The sequence below is a fragment of the Triticum urartu genome, chromosome 2, assembly GCF_003073215.2.
Source record: "Triticum urartu cultivar G1812 chromosome 2, Tu2.1, whole genome shotgun sequence".
Classification (NCBI taxonomy): Eukaryota; Viridiplantae; Streptophyta; class Magnoliopsida; order Poales; family Poaceae; genus Triticum; species Triticum urartu.
In genome coordinates this window covers 667,428,063-667,445,007 of record NC_053023.1, presented here as the reverse complement: position 1 = coordinate 667,445,007, position 16,945 = coordinate 667,428,063, and the positions used below count along the sequence as shown (strand labels likewise).

The 16,945-nt window shown below is 43.7% G+C and overlaps 1 protein-coding gene across 1 annotated transcript; it reads left to right on the top strand.

Annotated features, from left to right (window-relative positions):
* Positions 1-1,726: 1,726 nt before the first annotated feature.
* On the top strand, positions 1,727-2,414 carry LOC125533969 (putative lipid-transfer protein DIR1). The gene has a single exon (XM_048697286.1). It carries the CDS (start codon positions 1,818-1,820, stop codon positions 2,133-2,135), a length of 318 nt encoding a protein of 105 aa, XP_048553243.1. The 5' UTR covers positions 1,727-1,817; the 3' UTR covers positions 2,136-2,414.
* The last annotated feature ends 14,531 nt before the right edge of the window (positions 2,415-16,945 follow it).

Genomic DNA, 16,945 nt, shown 5'->3' with positions numbered 1-16,945 from the left:
AATTACCACGAGGTTAGTGTAATTTTTTATTTGAAATTACATGCGAACTAGACCATAAAAAATTCATATAGAATTCAATCTTACATACCAACAAGCTCTAGCCGAAAAATTCCTGCAAAATAAAATCTTCCGAAATTCCTACAAAATTCTTCTAAATCATTGAGGCCCTTGCATATATTTTGGTTTATAGTTGATTTTGTATCTATGATGAATTAGGAGCATTATAGAATTAAATTACAGTTAATGTCCATCTTTATAAAACACGCACATCTTTAGTGTTATCCTAGACGGACACAACACTTCTCATGCTTTTAAAATAGCATTTCAGTTCGTTCAATTCAGGAAGCATCCTACCAGGAAATTGAAACTAGTAAATGGACCGGTGCTAGAACGTTGGCAGGAAAGGCAGGACTCCTGATTTGCATCGTAGAACACAACATCTACGCCACCACGGATCACTACTTGCTAGGCGGTTTCGATTTGGAGGTCTGATGATCCTCGGTGAGTTGCATGCTCTGGACAACCTCTATAATTTTGCTCCCACCGCACGATCTCCCCTCTCTAAGACGTGCTCCAGTCATTCCACCTTCCTGAACAGCTGCTCAGCTTCCATATACGCGCGTCTCAGTAGCTTATCGGAAGTGATGGTTGGCAACAAACATATCTTATTGGCATGAACAATAGACTCTTTTCATTTAATTTGGAGTGCTGGTCGACGTCCCAGCCAAATATCTATGCCATGGAATGTTATCATGCTCCGCAAGACCTGGATGAGCTCGCCTTCCACTCCCACCACAATCCGTTATGTGTTGTGTCTACCTGTTAACAGCACTACTGGATTAAGTCGGCAAAAGCTAGCACCAGTCCAAGATCAAGCCGATTTCTCTATAGTCTGAAGAAAATACCTCAAGCTACAATTGGTGCACGCATGCATCTAGTTGCAGGGTATAATGCTTCAAGCTAGCTAGCGGATGTCCTTGTCTAATTAATTGACCAGGAGCATGTGCTTTTTGTTTACTTTTCGAAGGGGAGGAAATGCGATGTACTATTAATCTATTATCTCAGTAATAGGTGCATATCCATGACTTCTAAGGATTTTCCAAATTAAAAATCCAGAACATATAATATATGACCATAGGCCAAGATTGGTGTTTATTATAGGCCATCTCGTTTCATTAACTATATATGAGCACATCACCCTCTTTTCGACCACAAAATATCTGTGAACACATGGTACAAGGACAAAACATTTGCTTAGCGCTAATGAAGTCATTCCTATAATTCGAACATATACCGTAGAGATTTCAGTGGTTGTCTTAATTGATTGGTTAGTTAAACAGTTCAATTCTCAAGTGTTATCATGAGCCATATTTCTTTTGCAAAAAGCTTACTTTTTTGAAAGGCATGGAAAAAGCTTGTGGTTCGGCAAATCAAACAATCGCTTTCTATGGTAGTTTTGCAGCGTACTACTGATGTTGAATTATAGAGATCTTTGCACTAATCTTTCAAAAGAAATCATTAGTTTTGCGTCGTTACATTTCTTTGTGGCCTACTATGGTAGTCGTTATCGTTCACGGTGGGTTCGAGTGCAGGATTTTTTTTCATGATAAGAAGATAGTGCTTCTACATGTGGGCAGCACTTGGCGCGCCTAAGTTCTTGCTTGATGCATAATACACACTGCATGAACAAAGCGACTACCCCTATAAATAGAGCCATACACCAAACATTCATTTCACACATTCCCAAAGTAAGGCCTAGCTAAGACCAAAATCTTCACTAGCAATCCACTGGATACAAAATAATAGTACAAATAGCCATGGCTAAGTCACATGCATTGGTGGCAACATTGTTGCTTGTCATGGTGGTGTCCCTGGCCGCACTAGAGGGTGTTCATGGCGTATGTGGCATGTCGAATGATGAATTCAAGCTTTGCCAGCCTGCGGCGGCAGTGGATAACCCGACAGAGAATCCGTCGGCTGAGTGTTGTGCTGCGCTTGGGAAGGCCAATCTATCATGCATTTGCCGCTACAAAGGTATCGCTGGCATATGGCTGAGAATGTACCACATCGACGCAAAGCGCGCCATGGCTCTGCCCGGCAAGTGCGGTCTCACCATGCCCAACAACTGCTCATGATCATTGGATGTACTACCCATGAGCTGATGAGCATCTAGGAGTCGGTTGTTCTACATCTGCATCGACACTTATATATGGCTAAATAAGTGGAGGAGCACTTGAAAAAGCATTGTGCTACTCGGTCTTATTGTTGTTGTGTAATTTGAAAGTGTGATTATCCCATTAAGCTCTTGATAAAATAGTATATGCATGTTATACTAGAAGTGTGAGGATGGCAAACGTGCCTTGCATGTTATCCCGTGAAATTAATATCTTATATTGGTGTTGTTCGTGTCAAAAGGTTGCATATTTTCTATTGAACACCTAAATGTCAATCACAACTTCTTTTCCTATTGGCCACACCTAAATAATTCTATAATCAACTACCAAGACGATTGTGCATTTGTGTAGCTAGTTTTTTACATTGAGTTTGTGATTTTTGCATTTATGTGCACTAAAAGAAACTGTAATCAATGTTTAGATTGTGACAACATCCACGTCCTATGGTGTCCAACGGACTGCCGCAGCACCTCTCTGTCTTCTAGAGAATCTCTAAAACCTAAATGTATAAGAAAACATATAGCACAACAGATTGTTCAGAATTTGGAGGCGATCCCGGAAAGCATCCTACCAGGAACTAGTAAATGGACATGTGCTAGAATACAATCAGAAAAGGCAGGACTCCTGATTTGCATAATCAAACATAATGTCTACGCCAGCACAACTCACTACTTGCTAGGTAGTTCCAATTTGGAGGTCAGATAATCCTCGGTGAGGTGTGTGTGTGTGTGTGCGCTCTCGGGTCACTCTACAACTGCCCCTACCAAATACAAGGGCTTTCTCAAATGTGGTCACCAAGAGGAACCACACTATGAACGTTGATTGATACAGGCAAAATTTATAATAGGGGAGCTACTTCGCTGAAGGAGGGACACTCACAGCAATACAAAAATGTCCATGTGCTTTATATGGCAGTGTTGAATTGCATGAAAACATCCATCACATGGTTGTTGCACCACACAATGTTTCTATTTAAGTGTGAGAAGAGTAGAGCAACAATCCGTAAAGAATCCTTTGTGTGTCGACCAAGGAGTAGAGCTTAGTCGTTGCTAGGTTCATTTCAGCAAGCCACATATTCAGCATACACAAGTATCGTACTTGGTTTGAATTGCTTTTTCAGTGTCGTTGAAATCCACAGGCATCCTAGGACTGGGAACCATCAGAATTTGCAACTGCACGAGCTGGGCTTTCTGCACGAAGTAACCTTGCCAAGATGGCCATGGGGAGATGGACTCTTTCATGAATTTGGCGCCATCATGCATTTTTTTAACTAGGCATGGATCTGCGGGCTGCAGATCTGCGTCTTAGAGCAGTCAGACTATCTCTGTCTGTTGTGTCATGCAGATTGCCATTATCGTGTTTGAAGCACAAGAATGTGGTATCCTGTTTTATGCAAAATTACTAGTAGTAAAGTATTTCGTTTTGAACACTGCTGTCACCACATTCACGTCAGAATTAAGCTCATTCTAGTGTATTTAGGATTCTACCCTTGATTTCTCTCAAGATTACAATCTTCAACCGATCAAGACTGCAACCTTTTTTCTTTTTTTCTTTTTTGGTGCAAGACTAACACTTGATTTCATAAATTGTGTGAAAGAATACTGATACTGCTGATTTCATATTGAGGGCCTCCTTTCCTACGATTCTAAAAATGCAGAAATAGGGAGCCGGTAGAATTGTGATGTAAGTTGTTGGTTGCATTGTAGAAACAATACACATTCCTCAAGGGCCGGTTGCATTGCATAGTTGTCATAAGAATAGGGAAGAATTACCACGATATTAGTGTACTTTTCTTGAAATTGCATGCAAACTAGACCATAAAAAAATCATATGTAATTCTCAATCTTACATACCAACAAAAGTTCCTACGAAATAATTCTAAATCATTGAGGCCCTTAAAATTCTTCCAAAATATTTTAGTACAATCTTCCAAAATCTTCTAAATCATTGATGCCCTTAAATTTTTTTTTCTTTATAGTAAGTGCTTTAAAAAAATACCATCATGCCTTTCGTTATAGGGGTATGGGGTAATCACTGCCGTTGATATGTTTAGGAGGGGGGGGGGGGGGTGTGTTGTGTGTGTTACGAAACAGAAGTGTCTTAGAAAACATGCATGGCCTTTAGATTAACACTTTTTAGGCTTCTAGCAATAATCTGAAGCATATAGCATTTCAGTTCGTTCAATTCAGAACATTCACAGGACTAGTAACTTGTGCCGGCTAGAACTAGCAGAAAAGGATGACTTCTGATTTGGATAACAAATCACACACATCTACGCCACCACAAGCTCACTACTTGCTATGGGTTCGATTTGGAGGTCTTGATTCTCGGTGAGCTGCATGCTCTGAAGAACCTCTATAATTGATCCCACTGCACGATCTCCCCTCTCTAAGACATGCTCCAGTTTCTCCACCTTCTCCAGCAGCTGCTCTGCTTTCACATTTGCGCAGCTCAGCAGCTTATCTGAAGTCTTCAACGCCCTGCACAACTAGAGTTTGAGGTACAGAGATTGGGGAGCAAAATGTTAGTTTGCATCCAGGAATGAATTGTACTGTAGTAAATAACCACAATGTCCACCATGTAAACAAGAAAAGGAAAAGCACACCTTCAGCATCAAGGAAGGCCATGAAATATTCGAAAAAGGGTTTCCCCCGCTTTGTATTACAAAGCAAACACGATACATCCAATGAAAGTGCTGGGCCACAGCACAAACAAAGCCCAAAGAAAAACAAGAAAAAGAAGAGAAACAAATGCCAACAACGGCAGATCAACGAAACGAAGATGACCGGCGACCGCTGCACCCTCCAGAGAAGTACCACCACGCTCCCAGCACTCCGAAGCGTCGCGTACCAAGCAACACCTTCAAGAAGGAGGCACGACGACGCCGCTGTTGCCCGGACTAGTCCTAGGGTTTCCCCCGGTACGCGGGGCAGTGGGAGGGTGTACCCGACGCCCTTCAGGAAGGTCCGGCGGCACCCAGCGTCGCCGCGTCGGGGCCTGACAGCCGCCAGAGATTTCTCCCAACCAACCCCCACCACCACCCCAGACGAATCATAGTGCACCGCCCATCACGCCGCCCACCAACATGTGCCACCACGGTCACCGAATCAACTTCGCCGTCTCCACTGAGGTCATCGACACGAGGCCTGGAGGATGGGGGAAGAGAGTAGTCCGGGGGCATCCGCAACATCGCCGACGTGAGGGGACAACCACCACCGCCACCGGAGCCGACCGGACGCGCGACAAGGGGCCTGCCAGGCACCGAGGCCCGGCCGACCCAAAAGGGTCCGGACTGCCTCACGCTGCAGCTCGCCGGCCGACGAAGCCGCCACCGCCCGCAGACCACCGCCACTTCGCCACCAACCAGGGAGCAGCGTCCGCACACCGAGTCGCCGGCCCGCCCTAGCCCAGATGGAGCCGAAAGGGCCCAGATCTGGGCCGCGCGGGCGCCGCCGCCACCAGCACCACCACGCCGCCCAACGGCCGCGCGCTGCACCAACCACGAAGCTCGCCGGAATCCCGCCGCCGAGCCACCACCGCAGCCGGCCGAGCTGCACTGCCGCCATTGCCCCCCCCCTCAACCATGAGCGTGCGGGGAAGGACAGCCCGCCCGCCGACGCCCGCGCGGGCAAGGCCGGGCGATCCGTGGCGGCGGCGGAGGAGGGAGATGACGAGAGGAGAGGAGAGAGACAGGGCCCGTGCCCGCTCGCCCGCGGGGGGGGGCAGCGGCGGCGACAGAACGAGGGGAGGGAAGGAGCGGGACCGCTCGCGCGCCGACGCGGGAGAGGGGCCTGCTAGCGGACCGGCTTGGGCGGGGGAGGAGGGTGCGGGGAAACCTAGTCGCGACGGAAGCGCCCTGCCTCTTGAAAGATGGGTATGTACTGGCACATATTTGCTGTGCCTGCTGCGGGTGCTTCATTGATTGGGGAAAGTCCCGTCGGAAGGATCATTTTTCCGTAGCGACTTCATCAAATTGTCATAGTCTTCCTGATTCATGATGAATGCACAAATGAATTACACTGTTTTAATTCATCCCAGATAGCTCATAACTAAGAGTACCGCGCCGCTTTAAATTGATGAACAATCAGCCTTTTCTGGCATCTTGGTGGACTCCGTCATTATTATTAAACACTGAATTAATTCGAAGATGTAGCACTCAAACAACAAACATGAGCAAGAACATCAGCAACTGAGCACTCTGTTAAGCTGGTCACGATGGGTGAAGTAACCTGCCACAAGATATAAATTACAAACTTAAGTTAGATGAGAGCATCTCAATTAATCCCAATATCCAAGGTTGTACACATCTTTTTGTACCCTATATGGATTTATGGCAGCAAGATCCTTCATGTAGAATGCAGTTGAGAAGTTCATTCATGGTAATTCATGGAAATAGAACAGCTGGTGGACGCATGATTCAGACAATAAATTCGAAGGAGCAAGAAACGACATGACAGGAGGATCAATTTTTTATGCTGCAAAAAAACATTAGGAGTCAAAGGGGACGAAGCGAGCCGTCAGCTAGGTCACTCTGGAGATCGCTGATGGTGAGCAATGGGGCCTACAACTCCCCACATCTTGTGGTCTCCTCCCGAAGCAGGCGGCATGGTCGGAGGGAGAAGGGTGACGTCGCTGGCCCGGCGGGCTGAGGAGTAATGGCCGCGCTCGACCCGGAGGAGAACGGTGGCGAGCCGAGGAGTGGAGGCGACTGACGGTCGATTCGACAAGAGGGGCAAGTCTTAGGAAAAGTGAGGACCTGCTTGCTTCCCGCAGTAATGGTCGAGCTTCCGGCGCGCCACCCTGCTTCGACCACCACAGACTAACGCCACGCCCCCAAACCCATGTTGAGCTCGCCTTCCACCCCCGCCGAAATCTATAATGTGTTGTGTCTACGTGTTCGCCTGACAACATTACTGAATTAAGTCGGCAAAAGCTAGCACCAGCCCAAGATCAAGCTGATTACTCTGTGGTCTGAAGAAAATATCTCAAGCTACAGTTGGTGCATGCATCCAGTTAGTTGCAGTGTCCAATGCTTCATTCAAGCTAGCTAGCGAACGTCCTTGTCTAGTGATTAACCAGAATCACTTTTTATCATTGTGAAGAACTGGTCTTTGCGGCGTACCCCTCATGTTGCTTTACGGAGATTTTCGCACCAATCTTTCAAAAGAATCATTAGTTTTGCTTCATTGCATTTCTTTGTTGCCAACTATGGTAGTCGTTATCGTTCAACAGTGAGTTCAAGTGCAGATTGTTTTACATGATATGAGGCGATAGTGCTTCTACAAGTGAGTAGCACTTAATGCGCCTAAGTTCTTCCTTGATGCAAAATACACACTTCATGAACACGGCTTGCCTCTATAAATAAATCCATACACCAAATATTCATCGCACACGTTCGAGTGAATTACAAAAAACCACCACATTGACACATATGTTTGCAGAAAACACTAGTTTACGAATTTGTGTCAGAAACCACTGATTCTTGCAGAAAACACTGACTGACTGATGACTTAGACCATTTTAATGACAATTATGACATGTGGGTCCCACATTTAATGACTGGTCTTTTCTTGAAAAAGAAACTCCCTCACAGAAACAACTCTCCCTCCCCACCCCGATCCAGAGAGAAGAGAAGGTGCGCCCTTGACGTCGGGGAGGTCCAACCGCCACCGCAAGTCCTCGCCCTCATGGTCGTCGGGATCCAGGCCTGCACCAGAGCAAGCAGCGGCGGCGGCGCACAGCACAGACATGTGCGGTGGCGCGGAGCACGGGATCAAGTAGCGGTACGGCGGTCGCGCGGAGCAAGCAGCAACGGCGCGACAGCCCGGAAGTAGCAGCAGTAACGCGGCGGCAGCGCAGCGACGCAGAAACAGCAGCAGCGGCGCGTCGACATGGAAGAAGCAGCACCGGCGTAGCGACGCGGAAGCAGAAGCAGCGGAGCAGCAACAGCCGCACGCGCAAGCAGCAGCAGTGTCACACTGCATTCGATATGGAGCATGACAAGCAGTGGAGCAGCACAAGCAGCAGCGGAGCCGTGCGGCGGCGTGCAAGCAGCAGCAGCCGCGCGTTGACCCAGCCAATGCCGGCACGATGCGGACGCAGCGACGCGCAAGCAGGAGCTGATTGCGTTTTGTATTTTTTTCCCCAAGGGTGCCTATGCAAAAATACCAAGGACCAACCATTATGCCACGTCAATTTTTACGGGACCCATATGTCATAATCATGGTTAAAATGCTCAAAGAGTGTGATCAGTTTTTTCTGCAAAAGATTAGGCCAATAATCAGTGGTTTCTGGTACAAATTCGTAAACTGGTGTTTTCTGCAAATCTATGCGTCAATGTGGTGTTTTTTTGCAATTCACTCCACACATTCCCAAAGTAAGACCTAGCTAAGACCAAAATCTTCACTAGCAATCCACCAGGAACAATAAACAATACTAGAATCCATGACTTAAGGGATGTTTGGTTCCCAGCCACACCTAGCCACACTTTGCTACACCTAACCTTAGGCAAGTTTTGAAAGAAATATGCCCTAGAGGCAATAATAAAATTATTATTTATTTCCTTATATCATGATAAATGTTTATTATTCATGCTAAATTGTATTAACCGAAAACATAATACATGTGTGAATACATAGACAAACAGAGTGTCACTAGTATGCCTCTACTTGACTAGCTCGTTGAATCAAAGATGGTTAAGTTTTCTAGCCATAGACATGAGTTGTCATTTGATTAAAGGGGTCACATCATTAGAGAATGATGTGATTGACTTGACCCATTCCGTTAGCATAGCACTTGATCGTTTAGTTTGTTGCTATTGCTTTCTTCATGACTTATACATGTTCCTATGACTATGAGATTATGCAACTCCCGTTTACCGGAGGAACACTTTGTGTGCTACCAAACGTCACAACGTAACTAGGTGATTATAAAGGTGCTCTACAGGTGTCTCCGAAGGTACTTGTTGGGTTGGCGTATTTCGAGATTAGGATTTATCACTCCGATTGTCAGAGAGGTATCTCTGGTCCCTCTCGGTAATGCACATCACTTAAGCCTTGCAAGCATTGCAACTAATGAGTTAGTTGCGGGATGATGTATTACGGAACGAGTAAAGAGACTTGCCAGTAACGAGATTGAACTAGGTATTGAGATACCGACGATCGAATCTCGGGCAAGTAACATACCGATGACAAAGGGAACAACGTATGTTGTTATGCAGTTTGACCGATAAAGATCTTCGTAGAATATGTAGGAGCCAATATGAGCATCCAGGTTCCACTATTGGTTATTGACCGGAGACGTGTCTCGGTCATGTCTACATAGTTCTCGAACCCATAGGGTCCGCACGCTTAACGTTACGATGACAGTTATATTATGAGTTTATATGTTTTGATGTACTGAAGGTTGTTCGGAGTCCCGGATATGATCAAGGACATGACGAGGAGTCTCGAAATGGTCGAGACATAAAGATTGATATATTGGAAGCCTATATTTGGATGTCGAAAGTGTTCCGGGTGAAATCGGGATTTTACCAGAGTACCGGGAGGTTACCGGAACCCCCCGGGGGTTTAATGGGCCTACATGGGCCTTAGTGGAAATAGAGGGCAGCAAGGGAACTGTGGGGCGCCCCCCCCCCCCAAGGCCCAAACCGAATTGGTTTAGGGCAAAGGGGGTCGGCCCCCTCTTTCTTTCCTTCTCCTGAATCCTATTCCAACTAGGAAAGCGGGGGAGTCCTACTCCCGTTGGGAGTAGGACTCCTCCTGGCGCGACCTCTCCCTGGCCGGCCGCACCCCCCCCCTTTGCTCCTTTATATACGGGGGCAGGGGCACCCCATAGACACAACAGTTGATCTCTTGATCTCGTAGCCGTGTGCGGTGCCCCCCTCCACCATAGTCCACCTCGGTAATACTGTAGCGGTGCTTAGGCGAAGCCCTGCGTCGGTAGAACATCAACATCGTCACCACACCGTCGTGCTAACGAAACTCTCCCTCAACACTCGGCTGGATCGGAGTTCGAGGGACGTCATCGGGCTGAACGTGTACTGAACTCGGAGGTGTCGTGCGTTCGGTACTTGATCGGTCGGATCATGAAGACGTACGACTACATCAACCGTGTTGTGCTAACGCTTCTACTTTCGGTCTATGAGGGTGCGTAGACAACACTCTCCCTTCTCGTTGCTATGCATCACCATGATCTTGCATGTGCGTAGGAATTTTTTTGAAATTACTACGTTCCCCAACAGTGGCATCCGAGCCCGGTTTATGCGTAGATGTCATATGCATGAGTAGAACACAAGTGAGTTGTGGGCGATATAAGTCATACTGCTTACCAGCATGTCACACTTTGGTTCGGCGGTATTGTTGGATGAAGCGGCCCGGACCGACATTACGCGTACGCTTACGCGAGACTGGTTTTATCGCCGTGCTATGCACACAGGTGAATAGCGGGTGTTAGTTTCTCCAACTTTAGTTGAACCGAGTGTGGCTACGCCCGGTCCTTGAGAAGGTTAAAACAACACTAACTTGAAAAACTATCGTTGTGGTTTTGATGCGTAGGTAAGGACGGTTCTTGCTCAGCCCGTAGCAGCCACATAAAACTTGTAACAACAAAGTAGAGGACGCCTAACTTGTTTTTGCAGGGCATGTTGTGATGTGATATGGTCAAGACGTGATGAGATATAAGTTGTTGTATAAGATGATCATGTTTTGTTGAAGTTATCGGCAACTGGCAGAAGCCTTCTAGTTGTATCTTTATTGCATAAGATGCAAGCGCCAAATAATTGCTTTACTTTATCGCTATGCGATAGCAATAGTTGCAAGAGCAATAGTTGGCGAGACGACCATGTGACGACACATTGATATAGATCAAGATGATGGAGATCATGGTGTCATGCTGGTGACGATGGAAATCATGACGATGCTTTGGAGATGGAGATCAAAGGCACAAGATGATGATGGCCATATCATGTCACATATTTTGATTGCATGTGATGTTTATCTTTTATACATCTTATTTTGCTTAGTTCGACGGTAGCTTTATAAGATGATCTCTCACTAATTATCAAGGTACAAGTGTTCTCCCTGAGTATGCACCGTTGCGAAAGTTCTTCGTGCTGAGACATGATGTCTACTACACAACCTTCTTCTTGTAGACGTTGTTGGGCCTCCAAGTGCAGAGGTTTGTAGAACAGTAGCAAATTTTCCTCAAGTGGATGACCTAAGGTTTATCAATCCGTAGGAGGCGTAGGATGAAAATGGTCTCTCTCAAGCAACCCTGCAACCAAATAACAAAGAGTCTCTTGTGTCCCCAACACACCCAATACAATGGTAAATTGTATAGGTGCACTAGTTCGGCGAAGAGATGGTGATACAAGTGGTATATGGATAGTAGATAAAGGTATTTGTAATCTGAAATAATAAAAACAGCAAGGTAGCAAGTGATAAAAGTGAGCATAAACGGTATTGCAATGCGTTGAAACAAGGCCTAGGGTTCATACTTTCACTAGTGTAAGTCCTCTCAACAATACTAACATAACTGGATCATAAAACTATCCCTCAACATGCAACAAAGAGTCACTCCAAAATCACTAATAGCGGAGAACGAACGAAGAGATTATGGTAGGGTACGAAATCACCTCAAAGTTATTCTTTCCAATCAATCCGTTGGGCTATTCCTACAAGTGTCACAAACAGCCCTAGAGTTCGTACTAGAATAACACCTTAAGACACAGATCAACCAAAACCCTAATGTCACCTAGATACTCCAATGTCACCTCAAGTATCCGTGGGTATGATTATACGATATGCATCACACAATCTCAGATTCATCTATTTAACCAACACAAAGGACCTCAAGAGTGCCCCAAAGTTTCTACCAGAGAATCATGACGAAAACGTGTGCCAACCCCTATGCATAGGTTCATGGGCGGAACCCGCAAGTTGGTCACCAAAACATACATCAAGTGGCACATGGTATCCCATTGTCACCACAGATATCCACGGCAAGACATACATCAAGTGTTCTCAAATCTTTAAAGACTCAATCCGATCAGATAACTACAAAGGGGAAACTCAATTCATTACAAGAGAGTAGAGGGGGAAGAAACATCATAGGATCCAAATATAATAGCAAAGCTCGCGATACATCAAGATCGTATCACCTCAAGAACACGAGAGAGAGAGAGAGAGAGAGAGATCAAACACATAGCTACTGGTACATACCCTCTGCCCCGAGGGAGAACTACTCCCTCCTCGTCATGGAGAGCACCGGGATGATGAAGATGGCCACCGGAGAAGGATTGCCCCCTCCGGCAGGGTGCCGGAACGGGTCTAGATTGGTTTTCGGTGGCTACGGAGGCTTCTGGTGGCGGGACTCCCGATCTATTATTCGTTCTGGAAGTTTTAGGGTACGTGGAGTTATATAGGCGGAAGAAGTACATCAGGGGAGCCACGAGGGCCCCACGAGGCAGGGGCGCGCCCTAGGGGGGCGCGCCCCCCACCCTCGTGAGCACCTCATTCCTTGCTTGACGTGGGGTCCAAGTCCATCGGGCGGCTTTCGTTCCAAAAATAACTTCTCTAGTTGATTTCGTTCCGTTTCGACTCCGTCTGGTATTCCTTTTCTTTAAAACACTGAAATAGGCATAAAACAGCAAATCTGGGCTGGGCCTCCGGTTAATAGGTTAGTCCCAAAAGTAATATAAAAGTGGATAATAAAGCCCAATATTGCCTAAAACAGTATATAATATAGCATGGAGCAATCAAAAATTATAGATACGTTGGAGACGTATCAAGCATCCCCAAGCTTAATTCCTGCTCGTCCTCGAGTAGGTAAATGATAAAAAGATAAATTTTGATGTGGAATGCTAGTTGGCATAATTTCAATGTAATTCTTCTTACTTGTGATATGAATATTCAGATCAATAAGATTCAAGACAAAAGTTCATATTGACATAAAAATAATAATACTTCAAGCATACTGACTAAGCAATCATGTGTTCTCAAAATAACATGGCCAAAGGAAGTTATCCCTACAAAATCATATAGTCTGGCTATGCTCTATCTTCACCACACAAAATATTTAAATCATGCACAACCCCGATGACAAGCCAAGCAATTGTTTCATACTTTTGATGTTCTCAAACTTTTTCAATCTTCACGCAATACATGAGCGTGAGCCATGGACATAGCACTATAGGTGGAATAGAATGGTGGTTGTCGAGAAGACAAAAAGGGAGAAGATAGTCTCACATCAACTAGGCGTATCAACGGGCTATGGAGATGCCCATCAATAGATATCAATGTGAGTGAGTAGGGATTGCCATGCAACGGATGCACTAGAGCTATAAGTGTATGAAAGCTCAACAAAAGAAACTAGTGGGTGTGCATCCAACTCGCTTGCTCACGAAGACCTAGGGCAATTTGAGGAAGCCCATCATTGGAATATACAAGCCAAGTTCTATAATGAAAGATTCCCACTAGTATATGAAAGTGACAACATAGGAGACTCTCTATCATGAAGATCATGGTGCTACTTTGAAACACAAGTGTGGTAAAAGGATAGTAGCATTATCCCTTTTATTTTTTTTATTTGGCCTTTCTCCTTTTTTTGGCCTTTCTTTTTTTTATTTGGCCTTTTTTGGGGGGACAATGCTCTATTGAATGATGATCATCACACTTCTATTTATTTACAACTCGATACTAGAACAAAGATGACTCTATATGAATGCCTCAGGCGGTGTACCGGGATATGCAATGAATCAAGAGTGACAAGTATGAAAGAATTATGAACGGTGGCTTTGCCACAAATACAATGTCAACTACATGATCATGCTAAGCAATATGACAATGATGGAGTGTGTCATGAGCTAGATGGTGGAAAGTTGCATGGCAATATATCTCGGAATGGCTATGGAAATGCCATAATAGGTATGTATGGTGGCTGTTTTGAGGAAGGTATATGGTATCGGCGAAAGTTGCGCGGTACTAGAGAGGCTAGCAATGGTGGAAGGGTGAGAGTGCGTATAATCCATGGACTCAACATTAGTCATAAAGAACTCACATACTTATTGCAAAAAATATATTAGTTATCAAAGCAAAGTATTACGTGCATGCTCCTAGGGGGATAGATTGGTAGGAAAAGACCATCGCTCGTCCCCGACCGCCACTCATAAGGAAGGCAATCAATAAATAAATCATGCTCCGACTTCATCACATAACGGTTCACCATACGTGCATGCTACGGGAATCACAAACTTCAACACAAGTATCTCTCAAATTCACAACTACTCAACTAGCATGACTCTAATATCACCATCTCCATATCTCAAAACAATTATCAAGTATCAAACTTCTCATAGTATTCAACACACTCATAAGAGAATTTTATTATTCTTGAATACCTAGCATATTAGGATTTTAAGCAAATTACCATGCTATTAAGACTCTCAAAATAATCTAAGTGAAGCATGAGAGTTCATCTATTTCTTCAAAATAAAACTACGACCATGCTCTAAAAAATATAAGTGAAGCACTAGAGCAAATGACAAACTACTCCGAAAGATATAAGTGAAGATCAATGAGTAGTCGAATAATTATGCAACTATGTGAAGACTCTCTAACATTTAATAATTTCAGACCTTGGTATTCTATTCAAACAGCAAGCAAAGCAAAATAAAATGACATCTAAGAATAGCAAACATCATGTGAATAAGCAAAAACTTAGGATCAACCGAAACTAACCGATAGTTGTTGAAGAAGAAAGGTGGGATGCCAACCGGGGCATCCCCAAGCTTAGATGCTTGAGAATTCTTGAAATATTATCTTGGAATGCCTTGGGCATCCCCAAGCTTGAGCTTTTGTGTCTCCTTAATTCCTCTCATATCACGGTCTCCCTAAATCTCAAAATCTTCATCCACATAAAACTCAACAAGGACTCGTGAGATAAGTTAGTATAAATCATTGCCAAAACCTTATCATACTCTACTGTAGAAAATCACTAAAATTATTATTAAACATTGCATACTAAATGACTCTGCATATTTAATAGTCCTATCCTCAAATAGAATCATTAAAGAAGCAAACATATGCAAACAATGCAAACATAACAGCAATCTTCCTAAACAGGATAGTCTGTAAAGAATGCAGCAACATCCATACTTCCCTAACTCCAAAAATTATGAAAGAAAATTCCCACTGTAGTAAATTTATCAGATATTAATATGCAAAAGGTTTCAACATTTTATCACATTCTGACTTTTCTAGGGAATTATTGCAACAGTGGTAAACTTTCTGTTTTCAAACAGCAACATGTAAACTTGTGACATAGGCATAGTAAAGGCTATCAATGCCACTTTTATTGAAATAAAAGATGCAAAACATTGTTTTAAATAACATAAAGCAAATCCTAACAAAATAAATTGATGCTCCAAGAAAAACACATATCATGTGGTGAATAAAAATATAGCTCCAAGTAAAGTTACCGATGAACGAAGACGAAAGAGGGGATACCTTCCGGGGCATCCCCAAGCTTAGGCTCTTGGATATCCTTGAATATTACCTTGGGGTGACTTGGGCATCCCCAAGCCTAGGCTCTTGCCACTCCTTATTCCATAGTCCATCGAATCCTTATCCAAAACATGAAAACTTCACAACACAAAACTTAACAGAAAACTCATAAGCTCCGTTAGTATAAGAAAATAAATCACCCCTTCAAGGTACTGTAATGAACTCATTATTTATTTATATTGGTGTTAAACCTACTGTATTCCAACTTCTCTATGGTTTATAAATTATTTTACTATCCATAGATTCATCAAAATAAGTAAACAACACATGAAAAACAGAATCTGTCAAAAACAGAACAGTCTGTAGTAATCTGGATCAAACGTATACTTCTGAAACTCATAAAATTCTCAAATAAATTTCTGGACCTGAGTAATTTGTCTATTAATCGTCTGCAAAAAGAATTAACTAAATATCACTCTCGAAATAAAAATGGCAGAAATTCTCGTGAGCGCTAAAGTTTCTGTTTTTTACAGCATGATCGCAAAGACTTTCCCCAAGTCTTCCCAACGGTTCTACTTGGCACAAACACTAATTAAACACATAAAACCACATCTAAACAGAGGCTAGATGGATTATTTATTATTAAACAGGAACAAAAAGCAGGGAGCTAAAATAAAATTGGGTTGCCTCCCAACAAGCGCTATCGTTTAACGCCCCTAGCTAGGCATGATGATTTCAATGATGCTCACATAAAAGATAATAATTGAAACATAAAGAGAGCATCATGAAGAATATGACTAGAACATTTAAGTCTAACATACTTCCTATGCATAGGGATTTTGTGAGCAAACAACTTGTGGGAACAAGAATCAACTTGCATAGGACGGTAAAACAAGCATAACTTCAAAACTTTAAGCACATAGAGAGGAAACTTGATATTATTGCAATTCCTACAAGCATATATTCCTCCCTCATAATAATTTTCAGTAGCATCATGAACGAATTCAACAATATAACCAGCACCTAAAGCATTCTTTTCATGATCTATAAGCATAGAAATTTTATTACTCTCCACATAAGCAAATTTCTTCTCATGAATAATAGTGGGAGCAAACTCAACAAAATAACTATCATGTGATTGAAAATTAAGATCAAGATGACAAGTTTCATGGTTATCATTATTCTTTAAAGCATACGTGTCATCACAATAATCATCATAGATAGGAGGCATGCTTTCATCATAGTAAATTTTCTCATCAAAGCTTGGGG